General features: G+C 38.1%; 1 protein-coding gene across 1 annotated transcript in view; it reads left to right on the top strand.

Annotated features, from left to right (window-relative positions):
* The window catches only part of Brr2 (U5 small nuclear ribonucleoprotein l(3)72Ab), a 164,030-nt gene that overhangs the window by 71,470 nt on the left and 64,937 nt on the right, over nucleotides 1-27,623 (top strand). The window contains exons 7-14 of the mRNA XM_083143160.1: nucleotides 1,644-1,890; nucleotides 5,214-5,537; nucleotides 7,093-7,286; nucleotides 11,625-11,780; nucleotides 17,591-17,761; nucleotides 18,521-18,691; nucleotides 25,736-25,916; nucleotides 27,269-27,384. Of these exons, the coding sequence (XP_082999286.1) occupies nucleotides 1,644-1,890; nucleotides 5,214-5,537; nucleotides 7,093-7,286; nucleotides 11,625-11,780; nucleotides 17,591-17,761; nucleotides 18,521-18,691; nucleotides 25,736-25,916; nucleotides 27,269-27,384 (1,560 nt within the window). The remainder of the gene's footprint in view (nucleotides 1-1,643; nucleotides 1,891-5,213; nucleotides 5,538-7,092; nucleotides 7,287-11,624; nucleotides 11,781-17,590; nucleotides 17,762-18,520; nucleotides 18,692-25,735; nucleotides 25,917-27,268; nucleotides 27,385-27,623) is intronic.

Below are 27,623 nucleotides of genomic sequence, written 5' to 3'. Positions count from 1 at the left end.
TGCATAGGCGTGATGGGTGGTTTTATACATGCAATAATAGAGTGCAATAGCTACAACAAAGGATGTATACAGGAACTAAGCTAGGGGTGAATAAGGACAGGAGTTGGCAATTGTGTGTGTTATATGAAAAGGGGGGGCTCTTCAAGAAGTGACTCTTTTTCTTTTTTGTGCAAATCCCTGTTAAAGAAGAGGAACCTAGAAAGACAGTCGACTATTGGTCAAAAGGGAGAACAGAGGAGCCAAAGGGTGATAGATCCGACGGACTGATTGGCTTTTTCTTTCTTTTTTTATGAAATTTTGTTGGAAGAGGGAAATGTTTGTTTTCCAGGACAGTGTGTTTTGAGATCCGACGAGAGGAGGATTGTGAAATTGTGTTAAGTGAGGGAAGGAGAAGAACTTTCGTTGTTCTCAAGCTCCTTTGTTTCTTGTGGTGAGGTGGAAGAAACACGAGTACAGTGGATGGGATGAGTTATCTTCCATTGAGTTGTGCTACACCAAGAGGAGATGAACTCATACCACCAGAACAATTTAAGATAGCTGATCCAGACACGTAAGTTGAGTCAGACTGCAGTATACTAAAAGTGTCACTTCCTATTATCGCCCCTTGTCTCCTGGACCATCACGGACAGATGAAATGTGGAAGCTATGCGTTTGTGCCTCCAATTTATCAAGTTGAATGTTTACTGTGCACGAACTGAAAAAACAACTTGCAATTCAAGTATTTCATTTTTTTTTAATTCACCAATGGGGTTTTATCTTGTGTAAACATGTGGGTGGGAGAGTTGTAGCTATTGATTTTGTTTATTGCATTCTAGAATAGATTATAGTATAAATTGACAGCTATTTATTTTCATTATTGGCCTAGAACAGTATTAGTAAATGGCAGCAACCCTTTCCCGGTGCCTGGTTGGAGTGGCAACGGAGAAGAATGAATCATGCTCTGACAGTTATTAACCCTTCGCTACCGCTCTGCCCCGCACAAGATGTATGTTTAAAATGAATGTTGTGTCGATGCCTCTAGAAAGCTCCTGTAACACTTTAAAGAAGATTTCTTGCCGATTCTCTTCAAGTACAGTAACAGAAGAAAAATTCAAAATAAAGCTGAGCTGATTCCAATTTCTTTTATGCCATTCCTATCAACATGCATACTTGGACATTTCTAAGCAATTTAAATTAAAAGTATTTAGTTACATATGTTACAACATATGGTACTGTACCAATGTAAAAGAGTTTTCTCATGGAATGTCTTTACATTCATTTATGTAATTATCAAGTTTATTTTAAGTAAATTTCTATTTATTTTGGTAGCCACTGCCACCACCCTCGTTGGTATTCTTTCAAATTCCAACAAGGATGGTGGCAGTGGCTACCGAAATTAATAGAAAATTACATAAGACAGCTTCGTGGAAGACATGAGTACCTGAATTATCTACTACCATGTCTCTCTTCCCCATAATATGAAAGTTTATTTTGTATAATGAAGCCCAATTTTCCATCCCAATGTTTCTGCAAAAGTAATTAATATTCTGTTTTTTTTTTGTTTGTTTTTTAAATCAAGAACTGTATGCTATTATTTACAATGTGCTTTTCTTGTGTTAGGGATACCTGTATGATTTCCTTTTTTATGCTTTATCAATGAACAGCTTGGTGGAGCAGAAGAAATGAAGAAAGAAAAGCCCCTCCATCCCTTGGACATAGATGCTTACTGGTTGCAAAGGTGCTTGTCCAAATTCTATGATGATGCAATGGTGTCGCAGGCTAAAGCAGCTGAGGTACTGGAGGTGTTGAGGGATGCAGGAGACGACAGAGACTGTGAGAACCAACTTGTTCTTCTCTTGGGCTATGACTGTTTTGAATTCATCAAATTGCTCAAGAAACATAGGCAGATGAGTAAGTATTCAAGTTATTTAAACTTGATGTTGGTACTTGATTGCCGTCATCAAAGCTCATATCAGTCTATTCCTACTTTTTCATATTCTTACCTTGCAAATGTTATAGTAACAGTAGCAAACTTTACACTAAAGTGGTGCAACAAAGCACCGTTATTGTGATATTTTGCATAAGCCAAAACTTTCAGTGGAAATTTCCTATTAGAATCATGGATTTTACTTGATATAAAAGGACAAGCACATACTGTACACATGGAAGGTAGTTTCTACATGATGGAGATTTCATAAATTTCATAGGGGCCTCCTCGATAGCGCAGTGGTAGTGCCGTTGCCTTGTAATCAAGGGGTCCTAGGTTCGATACCTGGTGGAGGCACATTTTAAACTGTAGGTCCAATCCCGATTAGCCTTTCTGTGCATAAAGTGGACTTAAAACAACAATTCAATCATAAATTTCATAAGATTACTGTACCATCATGGACATTTCTGGGTTGTAACAATCCCATTGGAAGATGGTTCAGTACAATCCAGAAGTATCGGTGACTGGAACAAGAAAAATGCCACCATTCACAAATAGCTGTGTGCTTTGACGTAGTCTGTTGATCAACAACCTATAAATTATAAGTTATATAATTTATGGCAGATGTAGATCATAGTAGGCATACTCTTGTTCAATTTGTTACACTAGGTTGATTGATTGATTGATTGATGTGATGTTTTAAGTCCATTTTATGCACAGTAAGGCTAATTGGGACTGGACCTAAAGTTTAAAGTGGGATCCGAACCACTATGTGCCTCCCAACGGGTATCGAACCCAGGACACCCTTGATTACAAGCCGACGATGCTACCACTGCACCATTGGGGATGCCCTTGTTACACTAGGTATTACAGTAAAACCTCGTTAATCTGGACCCTGATAAGCCTGACTTCACTTAATCTGGACAGGCAAAGGGGGAAAAAAAAAAGCAGAATGCAAGGTTTTAAATGTGGCTAGAAGTCAACAAGAGAACTTCCCAAAGAAAAGGCAGTCAACCACTGATGAAATTCTGTTTCCCGCAGACTTTGTACTGCACTGTATAGTGTATTTTGGCCTATACCCTTTAAATATACCATAATAAACTTATTTTCTTGCTATAAACGGAGCTTTAATGCACTGTTCTTTTAGGTTTTTTCAGTTAATCTGGACTTTCATTAAACCGGTCAACTTATCCCCCCCATTAGTCCAGATGAACGAGGTTTTACTGTACTTACATTATTTTGGAATGTTCATTTATAAGTTTATTTTCTTTGGAACTGGTTTCCAAAAGTAATAGGCTGTGTTGAGAGTTATATTGGATTGCAGATTTTCCCATGCTGTATAAAAGGATAAATTATAAAACTTTGATTGTGATGAATAGTTTTTGGAGCTTAGCTGATGCCAATATATCTGAATTGGAAAGTATCATTTGGGATTCATTTAATGATACTATACTGAACGCAACTCCAACTGGCGACTGTGAAACAGCGAATCAGCTATCAGTTGAATTTTCTTTGACTGAGATCAGCCATTTTCGAGTCACAAGGCACCGAACGTTATTCGCGGGACGAAACAAATGAGCATTGGGTGCACCACATGTTGCCAAACATACTGTAAAGCGAGGAAGAGTTTTCTCGGTCAGCACCAGAAATCAGCAGGTTCAACTGCACACATGATGAAGTTTCTGGAAGGATCACCCACAGATAGGAATGCAGGCGGACACACAGTCATATAAAGACAACTGGCAAAAACAGAAGTACGCTTGGCAATGTTGCTTCGGGAGAGCGATGTAATCCCTTCAGTTTTTACTTCGCAACTCAGTTTGTTAACACCCATCGGGCCACATGCCCCGGAAATGATTGGGGGACAGGAGGTGCCAGAAATTGCCATCAAGGTCAACCGCCAGTTGGAGTTGCATTCAGTATAGTGGATATTTTCCTGGAGTTTGGGTATTTTATGGGATCCACAAAAATGCTCTGCAATACTTACGTACAGTTTAATTATGCTGGAAATCGTGCAAAATTCCAAGGTTTCATTTATTTAGCACCAGTGTCAGAGGAAGAAATGAATGCTTTTGTGATTGATTGACTTTTTTTTTAATATTCCTATGTAAAGCTTGAATATTTCAAAGCAAAACTCTTGTATATTGATGGACATAATTCCAGTGGAATTCTTACGTATTAATACATCTTAATCAATATTTTGAACAACTTCAAATTGTTAGGCCAGCTGCACATTGGATGTGACACGATGTGATGAAACGCAATGCTACGAGTCACAATGCAACATGATATAGTAAGATGAGTCAATTTGCTGGCTAAAATCTGAAAAATGTGATTGCAGGTTTCGTCCATGTACGTAGTAGGTCTACATCTGTCTTTTGTCTTTTGGGAAGTGGGTACGATGCATTATAAGTTTAAGAGCTTACAGCAGAATCAGTGTATCAGTGTGTGTATAATATGTAGAATTGACGTATGAGTTTATATGTCGTGAATTGAATATATTTCTAGTAGTAGTGATGCGACAGATTAATCTTTACTCTATTGGTATCAGCCAATATATGCATATTTTTATATCAGTTTATCGGTAAAATTACCAATTATTTTACCAATCCGATATATCTATAAATATCTTATAATTTAGTGCAAAATTCTGCCATTTTGTTATAATTTTTATGGATAATCTCCATGCCCCACTTTTTAAAAGTAAATGTCTAAATATGCAGCTTATTTTGCATTGCAGTCACCTGGGAACAAACATTTATTAAGGAGGCCAATGAACCACTCAGGTTCTTCAAGAACCATTTGGAATTTAATATTGGAACGGTAGAATATTGGTTATTGGTATTGGTACTTTTTCGGTATCGGCCAAAATTTCATATCAGCCCATCCCTAATTTCTAGCAAATAATTGGCTACATTAATGCTGCTGGCTTCAAGTTGTGCCTGTTTTGAGTCTGTGACTAGATGTCTGTGCCTGATGTGTATGGATTGGAGCATGCACAAATCATGTTGCAAGCCGACTCGAGTCAAATATTTCATCTGGTGTGCAGCCACCCATACGAGACTAATGTTAAACCTTCCCTGAGACAATTTGCAACAAGAATGACTCATCGTGCTGTGTCATGTTGGATCTGATGTGCAACTGTCCTAACCTTTCAACCATCAGTATCAGTATAAGTTATAATCTGGAAGAGTATTAGTTCAAGCTGGTATCGGCTTTCCTAATAATTGACATACTTTTACCATGTTTTCTCTCCCTCATTCTCAATATCTTGTGAAAAATATGACTTTCCTTCTGCTACCTTTAGTACTGTACTGTACGTTGTTGGCATCGTCCCAAAGTGAGGTTGAAAGGCAGAGAATCAGAGACAAGATGAATGAAGATTCCTCCCTGGCGAAGATCCTTCGGCAGCTAGACACAGGGAAAGAGGAAGATGGGGGTGATGAGAGTGCTGTGGCCCGTGCTGCGAGACGAAAGGAGCAGTCGGATGAGGCTGGGGAAGACAGTGGGCAAGTTCCAGGTTCAAGGCAGGTTGTAGACCTTGAAGATCTTATATTCAACCAAGGATCACATTTCATGGCTAACAAGAGATGTCAGTTGCCCGATGGATCATTCAGGAAGCAGAGGAAAGGTAGTGTACATGCATCCAGTTTTGAAGCATTTACTTAAATTAAAGTTTTAAAAAAAGCATACACGCTTAGGAATTAACTCATGCATTTTTTACTACACAAATATGTAATTTGAGTAGCCAATTAATATGAATATTCCAAGTTTTTCTCATTGTTAATTAATTATTATTATTATTTTGCTGTGTGCATTGTAGTTATCACTGTAATGTTGTGCTCAATAAATGAAAGAATTCAATTTGTGCAGATTTCCTGTGTAGTCAGATATAGTAGAGATATGCTGATGTAATAAATACAAACTAAAAGTACTTTAATGATGCAGTGTGGCAAAAGTGTTAAAAACATTATGTGAAAATGGTTCATGTTTCCACGTTGCTCTTATCATTAATTACAGTGGAACCTTGATTTTACATTTTTCAGGAGACCGACGAATCTAAAGAAAACCTTAAAATTTGGGAAAATATAAAACTGAGGAAAATTATGTAACACTTTGCTCTGTTGGGACCATCAAGATTGAATGTATAATGCGTAGAGGCACATATTTTTGGTGAATAAAAAAGCAAAATTTCAGTACAAAAACAGTCAATTTCGGGTTCAAAAGAGGTAAATAAAATAAAATTTTGCTGTTATACCAGTTATAAAGCAGTATATAAAATTACATTTTAGTTTCAAAAATGTAAATATAATTCTAACTTTAATTTAAAAACTGCACTTACTACACAAAATAAACATATCCTTTCTAATAGCACATTTATTTATGTCATACCAGAATATTAAGTTTATACCTGTATAAAGGGGTCCATTTTTCTTCTGAAATATTTACAGCAGAATTAATCAATTTTCCGTGAATTGCATAACTCGCAGGATAATTCTGACTTCAGAAAGTGTCGCGTCGGTAAATAAACTCTAAATTTTGTGTTTAAGAGTCTATTTCGCATTTTGCAGTCATTTGGCATTATTTCATGACAACGCAGGGTAGGAAAATGCACCTCACATCTTTCAGAAACATGAAAAATTAACATTACAATGTATTATTTCACATTTTGTGTTTCCGTCAAAAACGAAATATGCATGCCTCTAATAATGCGGGAAAATGTAAAATCCAGAGACAGAAAATCAAGGTTCCACTGTATTATGATATGAATGCACCAGGTCTTCAACATTATTAATCATTTGCAAAATCGAGAAGACTAAGGTGTAAATATGGAACATTTTCCACACACTAAAAATACCTTTCTGCGATGCTTTTTATTCTTGTTCATTGGACACAAGCTTTTCAATGTGATTCACCATAATTGTTGCTAATATCTGAACAAGAACATAGGTTACACACACTGTATGTATCAAGTGTACATGATAAAGTTTGATAAATGTTTTTTACATATCTACAGCCAATGTTAGTGTCATTTACTTTGTAGAGAAGTCTTACAGTAGAACTTTTTTTGTCATTTTTTTCTTGGAATGTTCTTTTCAGTTTGATTTTATCATTTTGTGTCCTTTCTTTAAAATGTTTATTAGTAACACATCATTAATGACTTTTTTTATTTTAATTTCACCCAGGTTATGAAGAAGTACATGTTCCTGCTTTGAAACCTAAGCCTTATGCACCCGATGAAACCTTGTTTTCAGTTGATAAATTACCAAAATATGTACAGCCAGCCTTCGAAGATTTCAAGACACTGAACCGTATTCAGAGTCGCCTCTACAAAGCTGCTTTGGAATCGGATGAAAATCTTCTGCTTTGTGCACCAACGGTAATTTCTCATTTATATTATTTCTCATTTTAATTTAAAATAACAGGTATGCTTTAAATGTTAATATATATACCGGTGTCTTGTCATGTGGCTCCAAATATAGAAGTCGCAAAGCGCCAAACCGAAGGATAGAGCCGGCCAGGGAAACGGGCCACCTCGGACAATCCATTTCTTTGGGTAATTTTCATCCAGCCACTGGCGCATGCCCAGGCAGAAGTATGGATGGGCGTCATCAACAATCATTTGATCGAGCCATTTTTCCTGCCCCAAATCTTAAATGGCATCACTTATGAACATTTTTTTGCGGAACGGGATGGCAATGTTGTTGGAGGATGTGCCTCTAGCTACAAGACGTGTCATGATTTATCAGCATGATGGCTGCCCTGCTCGATCCCCCGATCGATTTGACGCCTTGCGACTTTTACATTCGGAGCCACATGACAAGACACCGGTAATCTCGGAAGAAGAGCTCAGGGAGAGGATCTTAACAGCTGGTCAACACATCAAGGACACCATCACATCACGAGTTAAGAGACCAAATGTCCGTAAAAACCTGCGTGCCTGCATTCGTAACGGAGGTGCCCACTTTGAGCAAGACGTGTAATGTTCTTTAATTGTATTGTTCATTGATTCCATTCACATGATGAATGAAGTATTATTTATTGTACACAAATGTGAATGTTAGCAACATTTGTACCTTGTTGGAAAGCAGATGACACAAGGAAGTAATTTTAAGTAATTTGTACGCTTCATGTCATATCATTTTTGTTATTAATACGTTGCCAAGTAAACTAAGAGTGCATTTTTTTATCATCACTTGTAAGTTTAGACCTACCCGTTACTTACATGTGGTTGTTTTTTGGGAAAAACTTTTTTTTCAACGAACCACTTATTTGTTAGCTATCAGAAAATGCTGAGTACAATGAGCAGTTTTTTCTCAATTCATCTTTTTATGTGGAAAATTGTCATTTTTTAAAGAAACAAAAGAAATTCGATTATCTCAAACTACTAATTTTCGGACAGGGTATCATATGGTCAAATTTATTGCAAATTGTCTCTACTTTAACCCCTTTCAAGGAATACATCTATTTACCAGTCAGTACGGCATCTGACTGCCATGCGTGAGACCCATGTTCGATTTCTGCTGTGGGTGGTCTAAGATCGGAATTTTTCTGATTGTGTCCCCGCATAAAGTGGCTATGGGATCCACCCAGCCTCAAATCAATAGTCACCTGAGGGGAACCCTGGAGGGTAAAGGCAGCTGAGTGCTGTGCTGATCACATCACTTCCAAAGTGGCCAGGATCGAGAATCTGTGGGGTCCTACCCCCACATCCCCTAAATGTGCCTTCATGGCATGGGGAACTTTACCTTTTACCTTACTCGTACTGATAAGTGATATTCTGCTGATTTGATATAAAATTTCAAATGGTCCTTGAAGAACTTGAAAGGTTCATTGACCTCTTTAATAAATATATGTTACCAGATGATTTCGGTACAAATGAAGCTGCATAGTATTTAGATATGTACTTTTAATATAAGTAGGGCATAGAGATTATAAGTTTATATCCATAAAATATTGCATTAAATTATAAGATATTTATAGATATATTGGATTACTAAAATTGTGTGTAATTTTATACACTGACATGTCTGTATCAGCTCATACTGATAAGAGTACTGGTTAATTTGTCCCATCCCTGTAAATAGCGAATAAGAATGTAGAACTGTTCCTAGTTTCCTTAAAGGCACTCCATACTTCGAAATCTACTCTGTGTCCAGAACAAGAACAAGTCAGTGCAAACAAAAGCAAATGAGAGTAAAAGAAACGTTCTACATCACGTGCCAGCAACATAGTTGTTAAAAACAACACAAAACACACAAACAGCATGATAACAAACACTTGAAGAGTTTGTCAAAGCTTTTGATCAAGGCTAGTCGAAAGACGACAAAGTAGGTTAAATATCGAATTTCTCAGACAGTGTCTTAAGAAAGATCTGACCCCCAATTGTGTAGAACTTACCAACACTGCAAGACAGCAACATCTTTCGGCAGATGCAGTGAGTAGTGTGAACGGAACTTCTACTGCATCCCGTTCGTAGTCATCATCATGTGGAAGCATAGAGCGATAAAGGCATAAAGGCGAAAAGCTATCGCCCTGTCTCCTTCGTACATTCTACGAACATAGCATACTACAAGTAAAAAGAAAAGTCACCCATCTCCCCACCCCCCCCCTCCGCGAGCTCATTAATCTGCCACTGGTTAGCACTATTCCTTCCCATTTCTCTCTTGCTTTTGTTTAATGTGCCTATCTGCATCGAAAATTTTGCCCGTTTGTCAGTAGCATTGAGGTGGCAGCATGAGAGAGCTTAAAGCAGTGATCCTCCCCCCTTTTCTTTCCTTCTGCAATTTGGCCAGGAGTGAGCACACTTCTGATAAGACTTTTCTTCAACAACTGCATTGGCGCCACTCCATCACCTGTTCGTCTTCCCTTCCCCACCCTCCCATTATCGCAGGTGAGAGTGGTGTCTGAAGGCAGCGAGCAACTGACAGCCGGTGCCAGTGTTTTTTTTTTCATTTTGTATCCTAGCTCCAGTGCAATGACTCATCCATCGTAAAGGGAATAAAAATGGCATTGTTTTGAATCTCGCCTCAGGAGGTTGTTTTGTTTTTGAAGATTACGAAACACCAGCACGAAGACACAATGCGACAAGTTAGAAGACAAGCTATTTTTTTTCTTGTTTTGCCATCTGATAAACATCTTGAACACACAGAACAGTGCAGGAAGGAAATGCACACGATGCTAATAATAATATACTCAGTACTTTTTGTGGAAACAATTCACGTGTTGAAAAAAAATCGTGAAATATTAAACTTGGACGGGGAGGAAAATAAACGGAATGGATACACGTTATTTATGGAAAACTATTGGCGGAAGGGGTGTTGATCTATCCACAACACTGCTAAATCCAACAATAAATCATCAATTAATATGGACATAAATATCAATCAGTGGCATGCCCAGAGAAGGTGTTGATGGGGGTCACCAAAGCAGGAAAAGATGCAAAATGAGTGCTGACTATTAAAAATATATATACGTAACCGCCCTCACCACATCCTTTCCACGTCACTGATAACAATTCCCTGTATTGTGACCTCAAAAAATGCGTAACTTTGACAAAGCTTGTTTTCAGTTCACTTTATGCAGTTGGCTGATCGGGACTGGACATACATGCAGCTAAAGTGGGATCTGAATCATTCTACATGTCTCCACTGTAAACTGAATCCAGGACACTTTGATTTCCTTATATAAAGATGCTTGAAGTCCAACTATAAATGATCACCCCCTCCAATTACCTGATACTTATAAAACTAGCAACTAATTACCAGTTTACAGAGTAAATGAAGATCCCACACAAACAGAAGCATAGATTGAACCTAATGGGCAGCAGATAGGAGCAGTCATCCACCCTCCCTGCCTTCGTAAGTGGGTCAAGTTAATCTGTCACTGATTTTCACTGCAGGCCTTGCTTTTTTTCCCTAAGAAATTCATAATCATACTTCTTTACCGTTGTTGAATTATTTTTGACACAATATACCCCCTAAAAGTTGATTGTTAAGTAGTTTCTTACTGACACTTGAGTTTACCCCTCCCCTATGCTTTCCCGCATTTTACGTTTTTTTTAGGGATGGGACCGATTAATCGGTACTCTATCAGTATTGGCCGATATAGGCATATCGGTTTATCGGTAAAATTACAGATTATTTTACCGATCCGATATATCGATAAATATCTTATAATTTAGTGCAAAATTCTGCCATTTTGTTGTAATTTTTATGGGTAATCTCCATGCCCTACTTTCTGAAAAAGTAAATGTCTAAATATTCAACTTCTTTTGCATTGCAATCAGCTCTAAAAACTTATTTATTACGGAGTTCAATGAAAATTTCAGGGTCTTCCAGGACTATTTCTAATTTTATATCGGATCGGTAGAATATCGGTTATCGGTATCGGTAAATTTTATATCGGTGTCTGCCAAAATTTCATATCGGCCCATCCCTATTTTTTTTTATTTACATGCCTCTGAAAAACTTAAAATCAGGGTTCCACTGTACTTACTGTGGATGGAGAATAATTAATTCCATATTTCTTTCAATAATTTTGTATCTATGATTTAGTGTGTGGTACTAACTTTGTTCATGAATGATGCCTAGGAAAACTTTACAAATGTCTTTTTAATTGTTTTTCACTTTTTAAAACAATTGAAATTATTTGTGCAGCTGCTTGCACATTGTTTGAAAATAGGCAAGTTTTCCTAACATTTTCCTTTTCATTCTAGGGTGCTGGCAAGACAAATGTTGCTCTTCTCAGTATGATGAGAGAAATTGGAAAGCACATCAATATGGATGGAACTATTAATGCAGACGAGTTCAAGATAATATATGTTGCTCCAATGAGGTCCCTTGTACAAGAAATGGTTGGAAGTTTTGGCAAGGTAAGAAACCTAGATGATTTTTTAATTTTTTATTTAGGACCAATGTAAATAATTAAAAAATGTTGAAATGTGGCTCTGGCATCAGATGTATGCAAATCTCTTAAAAATTTGTAGGTATCATAACTAAAATACCACTTTTCCATGACACCAGGCTCGCATCTGCATATGTTGAAAAGAAGTCATGTAAATGGCAATTTATTGGGGGGGAAAAGTGTAAATTATACGTAATCACCACTCTTCGAAATAGTCAATCTGCTGTTTCCAGTTTGTTTTTTAATTAGAAATTGAATTTTCAAAACAATTATAATATTCTTCTATCTTTGCCAAACCCTTAATGGTTGCACAGGTTAAAATTTGAGAAAAATAATTTTATAAAAGATTTATCACTTACCTTTATTACCCTGTCATCTCTGCTTGGCTCATGGGGGAGGAGGGGCAGGTAGGAAGGCCTCACTTATTTTTGTGCTAATGTTGGAAGCACTTATCCAGTCATAGCACCACTTCACATAGTGAACAACATGCCATGACACCTTTTGTGACAATTCCCCTTCGGAGAACAGCTGGCATCTTCGCCAAGTGTGTCTATTTGTTCAAGCCTTCATTCACTGAAAACTTGTGATTCTTACATTGTTACCTCACGTGAACCTTATTATTATTTAAGATAAAGGTGACTCAGAGAAATTGTTTCCATGTAAAATGTGATGAGCTGCCCCCAGAAAAATCATGCTTTGTTCACTGTCTTTTCAAAATCTTTCACCTCCAGCATTTTCGTTTCCCAAAGAAAAGGAAAATCTCAATGGTATCCCCCCTCCCTATTTTTTCCTACTTCTATATTTTGGAAAGATGCACTACTGGATGAGACAGACTGTGTTTCTTCTTTCAAATGGGCACATCTGAAAAACTTGATGCCACTTTCTGCATGACAGTTGAGGGAAAAAAATGTTTGTGGGTGAGGAAGCTACTTTTCTCTCTAGTTACAATATTTTTCCTTCGTTACCCCCTGGATTTTTATTATTGAAGAGAGGGTGTGAAACTTTACTACAGTCAACTCTCGATACAATGACCTTTCACAGTTCCCAGGAAAAGGGTTGTTATTTCGAAGGGGTCGTTATTGAAATTTGCACCAATTTTCAGCTTAAATGGAGCTCAAAGGAACACAAAGATTCCGAGGAGACTGTAACACCATTCATCCTGGTAGTTATACAACCTGTTATGCACAGGATGCATGTTGTGAGAAGGAAATAGAACATGAAAACTTTTTCACAAAAAAGGATTTAAAATAATGTTATTTTGTTTTAATTGTGCACAGTCGTTGCTCTTCCACGAAATTCTAGTTCATGAGAAACCCGTTTGCACTCTGGCCTATGGAAAGGAAAACAATCTCTTGCTTATTGCAAGCAAAACTCGAAGAATCTTGACACCAGTCAAACTGGCACCAGCAAAAGTCGGGAGATAATCGGGCAGAATGAATGTTGGATTTTATACGGGTCTACTAGAGCATTGTCTGTTAAAAGATTATCTGGTAAGATACATCTCGTAGGAGACATAACACAACCTTTCTAGGCACCAGACTTCCCCTTTCCAAGTAGCAGTCCAAACACTCCTTAACTTGCAATGTAAATCCAGCCTGAAAAAGGTAACATGCAACTTGCGAATTGTTTGCACAAAATGTGTATACTAGAACACATTAAACAGCATCGCACACGATAATAATTCGGGTTTGAAATTGGATTTCACTTTAAACTGTATATTTAGTCCCGATTAGCCCATCAGCATAAAATGAACTCAAAACAAGCTTTATGAAACCTGCACATTTTCAGATATCAAAATGGGGGATCATTATTCACTCTCACGTTAATAAACGATTTAATGTTGGATGTATTCTTGATGTCAAACACACGCTCCTCCAAAAGTCTTCCCCTTGAACATTGAGATTTTTTTTCCCCCACACAAATTGTTCTAAAGAAAAGCGGCGATACGAAACACTGTCGCCAGCTGCAACCTAAAGACAATGAGACCGGCTGGAAGTTCGAGTAACAGGTGGCCGAAGAGATAATCTTCCCCATTTTAAAGATAGCGCAACTGTCAAAGATGGAACTTTTATCAGCAATGTGAAGAAGAAAGAAATGACTTGCTTTACGTTTTACCATGCAACATTTCCTATGCAGACAACAGCATTAAAAAAAATACACCAGTGGCGGAGAATGAGATTGGAAAGGGTGGGGAGGGGGGTCACTTTTATTTTACTTGTATGGTTTTTGTTAGTTTTCAAGAATGTTTTCAGAACTAGTGGCCCCATTTTTGATGTCAAAGGAAAGTAAAAAGGGCCCACTTACACTTACACTTACACACAAGCAAGAAAATCATAAAATCGTGGCTGAAACAATCAGCATCGCCCCCCACCCCACCCCCCTACACGTTTGCTGACAGGAAAAAATGGAGAAGTCACTCAGCCAACTGAACACTTTTTTGGCATATATATATTATGACATTGGCACAGTTAGGAAAACGTATGAAGTTGGAAACGGGAGTTATGATGATACACGTAAGATCGAAGTAAACCTTTGCGGACACCTGGATGACAATGCATTAAGATGGTTGACGATCTTTAGTTGGCCTATGTGGCTTTGATTATCTCTTAACAGTTTCGCTTTTTTATGAAGTGTTACAAGGAACAAAGAACAGATTGTGAATGAAGCGGTTACCGGAAGTCGTCAGCTACAAGGCCAAGAGTTGCTCACTCACGGGAACCTGCTGAACTGTAGGTCAGAGCTGCACAGATGGGTGAGACTTCCGGGCACCACGCAGGTGTATTTTGGAACATTCCTGCGATCTTATCTCTCATTTCTCAAGGTGGTGTATTTATCGATGAAAGAACTTGACCTAAGACCTGTGTTACATATTGACAAAGACTGCAAGTCCAGCAGTCAATTCAGGCTGCTGCCCCCCCCCCCCCCCCCCAAGTTGTCAGCAGCTCTTAGGACAAGGAAACAAGTTGAAGGTCGATTTAAAATAACATCCAAGCACATTCGATCTTCTCTTCTTGCGTATCCAAGAGCAAGCGAAATCACAATGGCAAAGCAAGCCTGGCACGCTTGGGGGAGGGGAGGGCAGAGGTCAAGTGCTATTGTATATCACTCAAGCGTAGTGTGGTGGTGTCTCTATTTTATATCAGACCCACTTGCGAGCAGTAGAGCGCTTGTGAAGGGAATGAGTGCCAATAAAGTGAGTGCAGAAAACGTTTTTTTCGACTGATTTCCTTCAATTTTTTAACTTTTTCCAAATTTTTCACGGATCCCGGGAAAAGGGTCGTTATTTCGAGAGGGTCGTTATATCCGGGGTCGAAGAATCTAGAGTCGTAGATTGTTGTTGTGTGCTTGTGCTATGCGAGGGGACTTTTTTCTTCTATTTGTAGCAATTAGGGGCCAGATTTCGTAAATTTCAGGAAATTTTACTTCCTCCCCCCCCAAATACTTATTTTTATGGTCTCTTTTTCCAAAATGTGGGGAAACAAGAGACAAGTCATCGAAGAGGTAGCTTTTCATGGTGATTACCTGCAAATTTCAACCTATTTACATCCATAGGCAAATCCAACAACCAAATTCTGAGAACGCTGTTTAGCACGCAAGACAGCTATTTTTTTTTTTTTTTTTAACTGTCAGCTTCCTCTTATTGAAGGGAGATGGGTTAAACTTTAGTGGGTTGATCTAACATGACCATATTGTGAGACAGGACCTTCATTTTTTATTGGTGGCAATCAGGGGCTCGATACGAGATGTACTTTGTCCACAATTTTTGCAAACGATTTATACAATTATTGCAATTTTCTCCCAAAATAATTTTTATATGGTTTTTTTTTTTTTTTTTGCTATGAATAAACCTGTTAAAATTTGAATGGAAAGACATATTCCTAATAATGATAAGAGAAATGTAAGGATATGACTAACATTTCGCCAACCTCTGTGGCAGAGTAGGGCCTCCTCGGTGGTGCAGTGGTAGTGTTGTCGCTTTGTAGTCAAGGGGTCCCGGGTTCAATACTTTTTGGAAGCACATGCTGGTTTGGATCCCACTTTAAACTTAAGGTTCAGTCCCGATTGCCCTTACTGTACATAAAGTGGACTTAAAACACCAACTCAATCTCAGCTCTGTGGCAGAGTGGTTAGCACAGCATGCTATATCACCTCGAGTCCCTAGTTCGAATCCCAGCATGGGTATTCTTTGTGAGTGTTCCTCCATCAGTTCCATGAAAATGGATCTTGAGACTAAATACCTAATTACCTTATGTCAAATTATGAATATTTCAAAGGGATATGATATACGAGGCTTGTCCGGAAAGTAAAGATACAAACCAAAAATAAGATATAAAATAAATGTATTGCTCGCAACTAAAGTTACACTTGATACACTGAGACAGAGGCTATTTCTCCACATAGTCCAAACATTTGTTCAGACGCGGAACAAGTTTTTGTATCCCTGAATCGTAGAAATCCACTGCCTGCATCTGGAACCAAGTTGTGACTTCTTCCCTGACTTCATCGTCGTCGGCAAAATGTTTTCCACCAAGATTTTTCTTGAGGTACAGGAACAGGTTGTAGTCGCTGGGTGCAAGGTCGGGGCTGTGTGGTGGATGGTGAAGGACCTCCCATTGAAACTTTGCAAGCAGATCTTTGGTGACATTTGCTGCATGGGGGCGGGCGGTGTCATGAATAAAGCGGATTCCACTTGACAACATGCCTCTCCGTTTGTTTTGAATTGCACGTTGAAGATGTTTCAAAGTCTGGCAGTAGGTTTCAGCATTAATCGTTCTTCCAGGCAGCATGAATTCCACCAGCAGGATGCCGTGCCGATCCCAGAAAATGGTTGCCATCAGCTTGCTTGCGGGTTGAAATTGACTTTTTGAATTTTTTGGCTTTTGGAGAATGGGTATTGTGCCACTGCAGTGACTGCTGCTTGGATTCAGGCGTATGGTGGAACACCCATGTTTCATGACCTGTCACAATGGAGTCCAGGAGTGCATCTCCCTCTTCTGCGTAGCAAGTAAGAAAGTCCAGTACATATCCAAGTCATTTGGTTTTGTGTTCGTCAGTCAAATGTTTTGGGACCCAGCATGCACCCAACTTTCTATACCTTAACCCACTCACAACTTCATGAATAGTGGTTTTCGAACTGTCAGGAAACATCACACACAATTCTCGAATTGTCACCCGCCTATTCGCATGCATCTCTGCTTCAATACGATTGCGAAGGTTGTCAGTGATCACGGACGGCCTCCCACTTCTCTCTTCATCATGAACATCACGTCGACCTTCTGCGAAGGCACGGCACCATTTCGCCACATTTTGACAATTCATTACGTTCCCGTACACAGTCACAATTTCTCGGTGGATCTCCGATGGATGCTTTCCTTGTGCCTGCAAAAACCTGATCACGGCGTGCACTTCGTACTTGGCGGGATTCGGTATCGCCGCTGCCATTTCCAACGCGTGTTCCTCGCACAAGACTCAGCTCAGCACTGACGACTCACTCCCAATCCTCGTCGTATGGATCATGGCTACTGTCAGTGTTGCCAACTTTGGTACACATTTTTCCCCTAACGTGCAAATGTGTTTGTATCTTTACTTTCCGGACAAGCCTCGTAGTTGCAGTTTCAAACTGTATTTAAATTGTTTTAATTTTCAAGTTTTGGCATCACTGAGAATTGAAAAGGGTATTGGTATCTGGCCAAAGTTGTATCGGTTTTAAAAAATGAACACTGTTATAATGAAGACACTTGTAAAAGGGTTTATCTTATTTTGTACTTGTTATTTTAGCGCCTGAGTTCTTACAACTTGACTGTATCTGAGCTGACCGGGGATCATCAGCTAACCCGAGAGCAAATCCAGGGGACACAAGTGATCGTGTGCACTCCAGAGAAGTGGGATATCATAACCAGAAAAGGAGGGGAGAAGACATTTACACAACTTGTTCGACTTGTCATTATTGTAAGTAGCAGTTTTATTTCTTACTTTTAGTATCTTTATCATTTACTCTTGAAAATCTACATCAATGCAAGGTTATATAAGGGTCATTCCATGTCAAATCAACCAACAAAAAATATTTTTGAACCTTTAGGATTCAGATTTTTTAGATTTTTTTTGTTTATGCATAGTACCTATGAAAAGGACAAAAACTGGCAAAATTTCAGATTATTTTCTCTCTTAGTTCTTGAGTTATTGACTTTCAAAAAATAAAAAATCCCAAAATTTGACAACATTTTGTAATCTTTATTCAGCTGTAGATCAAAAACTATTTGAGAGCTCAAATTGGTGTCATTCTCTTCTGCTTTTAATGGGCTTTAATGTATTATGCAACATGACTGTGCTATTTGAATTTTGTAATTTTTCTAAAACTCGAAAGAAGTTTTTTCAAAAATCTCAAAAACACCACTTTTAATTTTTGGAAAAAAATATATGTTTTGAAGACATCAATTGACTCTTTGTGTGCAAAATTTCATAATAGGACGGAAAGGGTTCCTATGGAAATTAATTTATTTGTATTGTAATGTGTAAGAAATTTCAACCACGTCCCATCCATCACCTCGCAACGAGCCTTGATGATGTTTCCGAGATGGAATTGAAAGCTTGGAAGAACTCCTAAAGTGTCATGCTCTTTGTGTGTTTTTTATTGTTTTTAACAAACAGGATATAAGGTTTGAATTCTGTCATTGTACATTGCTAATAGTTTTTCAAATTGTTTTCCAGGATGAAATCCATCTGCTACACGATGAACGTGGTCCAGTTTTAGAAGCTCTTGTTGCTCGCACTATAAGAAATGTTGAAACAACCCAAGAAGATGTTCGGTTGATTGGACTAAGTGCTACCTTACCTAACTACCAAGATGTTGCCTCATTTCTCAGAATAAAACCAGAAACGGTAAGTACATGTTCCTAATAACATGATTAGCCATTGCAATATTGTAGTTATTGTACTCTGTAAGGATATCATGAGATTTACACTTCACAGTGCATGTTGTTTAGATTGTTATTACTAAAAGTTCTGAAGTGGTAAAGACAATGTATTTACTGTTCTTTACCCTGCAAAGTAATGGTTTTTTTTATATATACTTGATAAAGGATGGGTTCTGAAGCAATGATGGAATTTGATCACCATTCAGGCTATTACTTTTCTATAGTCTGGATATCTTATGAGGTCTGACAAATTCCTCAGGACACTTTCACAGAACTTACATATCCTGAAAATTATGCAAAATGTGTAAATTTCATTAAATTTTTACCAGTATTTTTAAAAATGTGGATTTAATGGTTTTATAGCTATTTGAATGTTCTGACTATCTTCTGTGTGAAATTCTGAATATTTAAAATATGAAACCTTGCTAGATTAATTATGGTCAGATGATTCACTAGGAATCCAAAACATTCCTCAATAACTTTTCAATTTGTGTGCAGTTCCCTGTGATAATTTACCTTGTATGTCAGAAAACATGGTCTGCCTAGAGCGCACACTGAAATGGAGCCCCCTTGTACATCCAAGCACTTTTAACCTTTTGACGCCCAAGCCCTTTTTCAATAGTAAGCCTCGGTTGCCCAAGCCGATTTTGAGCAAAATGCAGAGTTTCAATTAAATGAGTGTAGTTCGGAAGGTAATTGCCCTAGAGAGATGAGTGATATACCGTTGTACGCGGAATGAACCAGAGATTCAGACTATATGATTTTTTTGCAAATTCGGCATATATGTGGCGGGGGGGGGGGGGGGGTGGCTAACTCTCACTCTCAAAACGACCTTGACACAGCGTCTCGATCGAGACGCTTGGGCAATTGAGGGTTACTTTTGGGTATCTCGATCGAGACGCTTGGGCACCTAAAGGTTAAATGCAAGTCTGCAAATTGATGAAGACATGTACTAATGTGGCAATTTTTTCAACAACAACGATGGTTGTAGGAATGTACCACTGTGACATGCTACTTTCTTTCATTCACTTGGTCTATTGTGTTGGTTACAAGGGTTTACCGAATACCATTTTAAAAAAAAGATCAATATTATTCTTCTTTTCTCTTTAACACTCATTGGGAGACACAATGTATACATATAAATTTCACTAGTTCTCAAGCTACAGTCCCCCCTTCGCTATGTTAGAAAAGTGGATACTTGAGATAAGTTCCTGTTCAGAGAGGGTTTGCTGGTGCATGAGCCTTTGTTGGCTCAAGTTAAATTCCAATCAAAAAAAAAAAGTTGAACTTCTCTCTGTGACCAACTCTATGACCTTTCCCCTCTACTTCATTTAAAGTTTGTGCTTGTTATGTTGTTGTGTGTCATTATTTGGAGAGAAAATAATCTTATACTACGATGCTAAAATCAACGTTGGAATTTGCCATCAGATTTATTATACAGTAATTCATTTTGTTGCAATGATCCAACAGTGGAACATTGTGGTACATTTTCAAGAGCCTAGTGCTGAAAATCGTACCATCTGAGAAGGTAAAAAATACAGTGGAACCTCGATTTTATCTTTTTCAGGGGACCAAGTTGAGAACATAAAATGTGGGGGAAAATTTTATATCATTTTGCTTCATTGGGACCTTAGAACATTTAATGTATAATGCGGGAAAATGTAAAACAGGTGAACGTAAAATCGGGGTTCCAATGTGTATATATATAAAATGCTACTACATTGTTCAATATGAGGGGATTATGAAACTTGATGGTTTGATGTTTCTGAAATCAGGGTGGCGACAGACTTGGAAAACCTGGAAAAGTCAGGGAATTTGAGGTGTCAAAAAAAGTCAGGGAATTTAGTTTTCATTGACTTTTTTTTAAATTATTATTATTATTTATTTATTTATTTAAGATATCGTTAAGGAACTCTGCACGGGAAGAGGAAATCTCTTTTGTAAGTTTCGGCCTCAACTTTTAGCCCCCTTTTATGTGCAACACAACCATGGCACCAGAAACCAGTTATGGCAGGAGGAGAGGGAGAGAGAGAGAAATTTCTCTTGCCCAGGCTTCTCGATGGGAATTTTAAATTCGAACACTCTTTGGAGGAAAATTGTTATAACTCGGGTACTATGGGAGCAATCTACTTTGGATAACTTTTGTTTTGCAGCTAAAACATCAGCCCGTATAACCATGTACAATTCAGAACACCGACCGAGGAAGGCGGCTTGGAGGGCACGTCCCCCGAATTTCAATGGAAAAAACAAAAATCTGGAGTTTGTCCCCTCTTCTCCCACTATTTTGGGAACAAGGCGCAAACTTTAGTATTCTCTTTAAAGAATGGACATTTCTCAAGAGAATGAAACATGTTTCATGTTCTTGGGTGCCATACAAGTTGACTAATAAGCCAAAATGTGAATATTTTTTTTTACAAGAAAATAGGTAATTTGCATATTGCTCAGAAAATTGTTATAACTCGGACACTATGAGAGCAATCTACTTCGGATAAGTTTTGTTTTGCAGCTAAAACATCAGAGCATGCAACCATGTACATTTCAGAATGCCAAACCGAGGAAGGGGGGTTTGGAGGCGCGCCCACCGAATTTCAATTAAAAAACCTTAAAAATCTGGAATTTGCCCCCTCTTCTCCCGCTATTTGGGAAGAAGGCACGAACTTTAGTATTCTTTTTAAAGAATGGACATTTCTCAAGAGAACGTAACATGTTTCATATTCTTGGGTGCCATACAAGTTGAATATTAAGCCAAAATGTGATTTTTTAAATATTTTTTTTACGTAAAATAGGTAATTTGCATGTTGCTCAGAAAATTGTTATAACTCGGGCACTATGGGAGCAATCTACTTCGGATAAGTTTTGGTTTGCAGCTAAAACATCATAGCATGCAACCGTGTACAATTCAGATTGCCGAACCGAGGAAGGGGGGTTTGTGGGGTGCGACCCCAGAATTTCAATAAAAAAACATAAAAATCTGGAGTTTGCCCCCTCTTCTCCTGCTATTTTGGGGAGAAGGCGCAAACCTTAGTATTCTCTTGAGAAAGGAGGAAAGAAAAGAAGAAAAGGAAGAAGAAGAAGAAAGTGAGTGGAATGGACGTTTCCAATGAGAATGAAACATGTTTCATGTTTGCTCCAGACCTGTGTCAGAGTCTCCACCCAAACATAAGAGTATGAAGGTCCAAAAAGCACATTCATTTCGTAATCAGCACCATGATACCATATGGTATCATCGGGGGAGTAAAGGTTAGGCCTCTAAATATCACATGGAAAATGCATTGAATTATCATTTTTTCTTGTCCGTATGGGAGTAGTAAGGGGACTTGTCAACAGATGTAGTTGATGGGAGCAGGTGATGCCGTCCGATAGTTGTCGCACGTCGTAGTAAGGCCTTTTGTTGTACAAACTGAAGGAGCATGGAAACAAATAGGGTCCATTGATACATACGATTTTTGTCGAATATTGCCACCCGACAAAGTATCTCACTACAACATGCGACAGAAATTGTGTGGACTGCAACATCCAACAAAAATCGCATGCATAAACAAGAAGAGCTTTAGACTGCAAATATGCTGCTGGAATTTTATTACTCTTCTGGCTCACTTCACATAATTTAATGTAGCAGTGCTTACGAAGGTTTTCTTTCATCATCCTGACGTATTACTGGTTTTGCACAAGTTAACATACGTTTACAATAACATTGCACTATTCTTAGATATCAAGAAGAATCCAAACAAATGGGATATATATTGAATACTATCACGAAAAAGTGAAACATAAATCTGCATTGTTGAACGTTATAAAAATTGGCAAGTGCATGCTCCCAATCTCAAATTTACTGCAACACTAGTATTGCAATGAAATTAACGCCACTCTCTGTCCTGTCTGTTTAAACTCATGAGAGATGGTCATTAATCTCTCACTGAGTAAGGTTAATGTCCAATATTATGTAATAAAATACTAATAATAAATACGTAAATATTTTAATATCATATTTACTGGAATCATTCAGTGATAAAAGCAAATCACTTTCTTCAAGAATTTACTTTTCTCTGCCAGCCCTGCTAAATTTTCACTTTCCATCTACTGATTTATACGAGGGGTGGCCAGAAAGTAATTTCCGATGCGTAGGGACATTGATTTTCGCAAACGCCAAAACCGTGAAAAATGGTAATTGCTGTGAAGTTATGTTTAGGAATGTGCAGTGATGTCTGGACACATTTTTTGCCCATTTGAAGTATCGAAATAGTGCGAATTTGGCATAAAATGCGAATTGTTGGCACTTTTAGCGATTTTTTTAAAAGAAATTTCCTAAAACAACGAAAAATTCCATGAAATCCAACATTCTTGTCTTTTCTAGGCCATATTTGTGTACATAGAACATTCAAGTTTTCCAACATTTTACTCAAGAGTAAACTATAGAGTTATACGTACATGGAATAATTCCGACAGCCACATTAAATCATGTATTTCCCACGATTTTTTCAACTTCTATCAAATCTATTTGCATCACAGAGCAAAGTGGCAGGATTCTAACAGGAGATCCAGTGCGTATCTACCATCACATGGGAGCCACATCTTCGTATTTGTTGCACGAGATATGTTTTGAATTACCAAGCTAAGTGTGCACCATTGGCATTTGTCGAGCGAGTAATAATGGAGCTCAGTCATTAGGGCGTCCGACTACTATCCGAGAGACCCGTGGTTGATCCCCTGTGGGGGAGAACCGGGATGTTTTCCACCTATTCAAACTGCTCCGGCGCCCACCCAGCATCATATGAAGCTTGTACCTTGTGGAAACTTTCAGGGATCAAGGTAGCCAGGAGCATGGTGCTGATCACATCACCCTTACCTTCAGCCGTGATCAGGAAAGTGTGGGGCCCTAACTCCATACCCCTATACATCTTAATGGAAAAGTGCAAGGGAGCACTTTACTTTTACTTCCTCAAAAATCTGTTCCAACATATCAAACTGTCACGAAAATACGTAGACCATGTGACCTACAATTTAAAATAATAGTTTAAAAGCACAATGGAGTATTAAGTTTAGGTATATTTCGCAGATAAATGTTCTAAAACAAAAACGCGAATTTTGGGAAACGTAACACTAACAAGTCAAAAGAAGATAATGCCAATTTTTGGTGCCATAATATATCGGTATCTGTCATGTGAGATTGATTGATTTTAATTTTTTGGGTGCGTCGCCACTTATGGTCATTATGCACCCTTCAGTATATACGGGAAAAATTCCATTCTCTAAAAACCTTACCTTAAAATTAAAGAAGGGGTATGGAAAATAACTTTCAACATATCAAACTCTCACGAAGAGGCATAAGCCATGTGACTTACGATTTGAAACAGTAGTTTAAAAACACCATGAAGGTATAATTTCAGATATTGCCAGAAAATGCACTAAAATGAAAATGTGAATTTTGGGGAAAATAACACCATATAGTAAAATATAAAAGATAAGAAAATACACCAATTTGAAAAAAAAAAAAAAAAAATATCAAGGTCCCTATCGATTAGGCATAAATAAAACAAGAATATCAGTCCTAACCTAATTTTCGGCATAATCACCACCGTTGTTCTGGCATGTGTCGTAGCATGGCACTAAATTTTGTATGCCCATGGTATATGTGTCTGACAGCAAAGACTGGAACTATCTCTACCGCAATGTAGCTGTCAAATCCTTGCCCTGCCAGAAACCTCTTCAGTTAAACAAAGAGATGAAAGTCTGTACATTCAAGGCCAGGGCTGTACAAGGAGTGGTCTAAGATCTCTCACCTGAAGTGATGCAAAGGGCCCATGTGTACTCAGCTATATGGGGTTGTGCACATTCAATTGGCCTTCCGTGAATTGTCTGCACCATCGTCTGACCATACTATCACGACGTCCGGTCTGCACAACTCACACGATTGCTGGTGGCTCTGTGCCAAATTCTGAGCGTGCAATGTAAGCTACATCGCAGTCGGTGGGAGACTTTATGAGAGTTGCAATCTTTAACCTAGAACTGTCCTAAACCGGCTGCATTGCAACTGTACCAGTTTACAGCTACATGCCACTTCTTCCTGCCTGCATGTGTGTGTGTCGCTCTCCGACCACTAGTGCTGCGTATAGGCACCATTGGAGCTTTTTTCAGGATGCCCCTCATACATCAACTTTCAGAACCTTTTATTATTAGAGTGTTCCTGTTTTAATGTGTGGTTAGCTAAATCAGGTACCTATACAATGCAATTCTATAAATTCCTTGCATTAAATTTCTAATACCTACATACCCTTTTCGTCAGCATTAATGGTATAACTGCATGTTGTCATTTCCACAGTACTTCACTTGGATATACTGTACTGAAGCAGAAATCCCATTGATAATGTAAGGATATATGACACTTTATTTTGTTCGATTCAATTGTTTCACTTATATGCAAATTTAAGTTGTTTGCTTTACAGAGAAGAGAGAGTAGCTCTATGCATTAAAAACTTAGTCCGCACTAATGGTTCTTGCAAGCAGAGGGTTCCAAACCTCAGTGGAAATATCAACATGTAATACCGAGAATGGATAAGGAGACTGATAAATTACAAATTGTATTTCTTAATCAATCACTCTTCACTCTAATCTCATTTAGTTGTAACTTTAAAAATAATCAAGTATTTTATTTTAAGCTTACTGCATATGATAAGTTATCCTTCCCTAGCTTGTGAATTGTAATAATTTTCCAAATTCACTATTTTGCAGTTTGAATTCAAATCATAGAGAATAGAGAAATTAAGTCAATTTCATAGAAGATAATATTGGTACTTAACAAGACCATACGTGGATCTGTATGAGTTTATTATTTCTATTTGCAAAACATCGATTTAGTTTATTTTGTAATTGTCAGGGGAAAATGTAAATTTTGTCCTGGAAAACCTGGAAAAGTCAGGAAATTTCATTTCTGCTTGTTTGTAGCCACCCTGATTGAAAAAAAAAAAAACATTTTACATTATCTGCATTGATCATTGTTTTATTCTTTCAGGGGTTGTATTACTTTGATAACAGCTTCAGACCCGTTCCGCTTGAGCAGCAGTACATAGGTGTTACCGAAAAGAAAGCTTTGAAGAGGTTTCAAGTGATGAATGAAATCGTGTATGAGAAAGTGATGGAGCATGCAGGACGTAATCAAGTATTGGTATTTGTCCATTCAAGGAAAGAGACAGGCAAGTTTTGAAACATGTAACAAGTTTAATTACATTAATTACTCTTTTCTTTTAAAAAAATGAGTGTGTCATTCTTCCAATTCCTAGCTGATGATCTTTCAAATCCAACATTAGAAAGGAATATCAGTAAATAGACCACAAACAGTTAAATTTCATAAAACAAAATCTGTGTTTGAATTATGCAGGGTATTCATAAAAAGAATGTAGCAGTTTAAACATTTTTTTTATTTCCTACAGTGACAGGGTATGAGAACAAATGTTACATTGGATGAAAGAGAAGAACTGTGAAAGATTTTTTTAAACATAGCAGTGAACTTGTACTTTCCCTCACTTCCGTGGGCAACACCACTGTCAAGAAATGGCGAATCCCCAGCAGAAAGCTTTCTGTGTGCTCAAGTTTGCGAAGTGTGATTCGGTGTTTACTGTGCAGCAGACCTTCCAGTGACAATTTAAAACAGACCCAGCACCCAGCAACAACATCCAGCGATGGCATAAGCAGTTCGAGATGACAGGATGCATCTGTAAAAGTGAAAGTCACGTACGTCCATACGTGGCAAAGGAGGAGGTGGGTAATGTTAGAGTGTCTTTTCAGCACAGTCCCAGCAAATCTGTGCGATTTCTTCCTGGATTTGTGAAAGATCATGTTTACATGCCTGAATTGAAAAACCAGATTATTTCAGCCATTCAGACCCATCACATCAGACATGCTGATACAAGTGTGATGGACTTTTGTCTGATGTATGCTGTGTCATCAACGGATCTCACATTGAACACTTGTAATGTAAGTTGCACAAACTTGGACAGTTCTTCTTTCATCCAATGTAACCTTTGTTCTCGTACCCCGTTGCTATGAGAAATAAAAAAAATTGTTGAAACTGCTATATTCATTTATGTATACCCTGCATTTGAAGTGCAAAGATCATTCAAAAAAAGGTAAAGTGTTCCCCTGTGCATAGCACCACGCCATGAAGGCGTATAGGGGGTGTGGGGGTAACGCCCCACACTTTCTTGATCCGGTCGTGACTGGGGGTGATGTGATCAGCATCATGCCCCTGACCGCCTTTACCCCCCAGGGTTTCCCCCAGGTACCCATGTTATTCGATGCTGGGTAGGCGCCGGGGCCGCTTCCACCGTTAGAAAAGTTCCCGGATTTGAACCGGCCGGGGATCGAACCCGGGACCTTGAGCATGGTAGTCAGACGCGTCAACTCCCATTTTCTTAAAATATTCACTCATTGTTATTCCTCATTTATGAACAATTTAAGTGCATTTCCTCCCACCACCTTTAAACTGTATTTTATTATTAATATATCAAGAACTGTGAAATAATATTTTTGTTCTTTGCATTTTCAGGCAAAACTGCTCGAGCAATAAGAGACATGTGTTTGGAGAAGGATACCCTGGGTCAGTTTTTACGCGAAGGTTCTGCATCCATGGAGGTGTTGAGAACTGAAGCTGAGCAGGTCAAGGTAAGCATGTGAACAGATGGGAGGGGCTCATAATTTCCATGGTTGGATATTGTTTCTCATGTGCTTATCATATTTAATACTTAATAAGCATATGTATGTAAATTATTGTGGGAGAATATTTGGTAATTTCCTTGGAAAGTACAAAATAATAATCAAAATTAGAAAGTGAAAAGAAAAGGTTCCTGTCATATTCTTATGTAAGAAAAAATCGGGGTTCTCCTATGTTTATACTATGGTAT

Source organism: Lepisma saccharinum, chromosome 21 (genome assembly GCF_977018435.1).
Source record: "Lepisma saccharinum chromosome 21, izLepSacc3.1, whole genome shotgun sequence".
In the NCBI taxonomy this organism is placed as follows: Eukaryota; Metazoa; Arthropoda; class Insecta; order Zygentoma; family Lepismatidae; genus Lepisma; species Lepisma saccharinum.
Note: the sequence above shows the minus strand (reverse complement) of the source record. Positions and strands in the feature narration are given on the sequence as shown.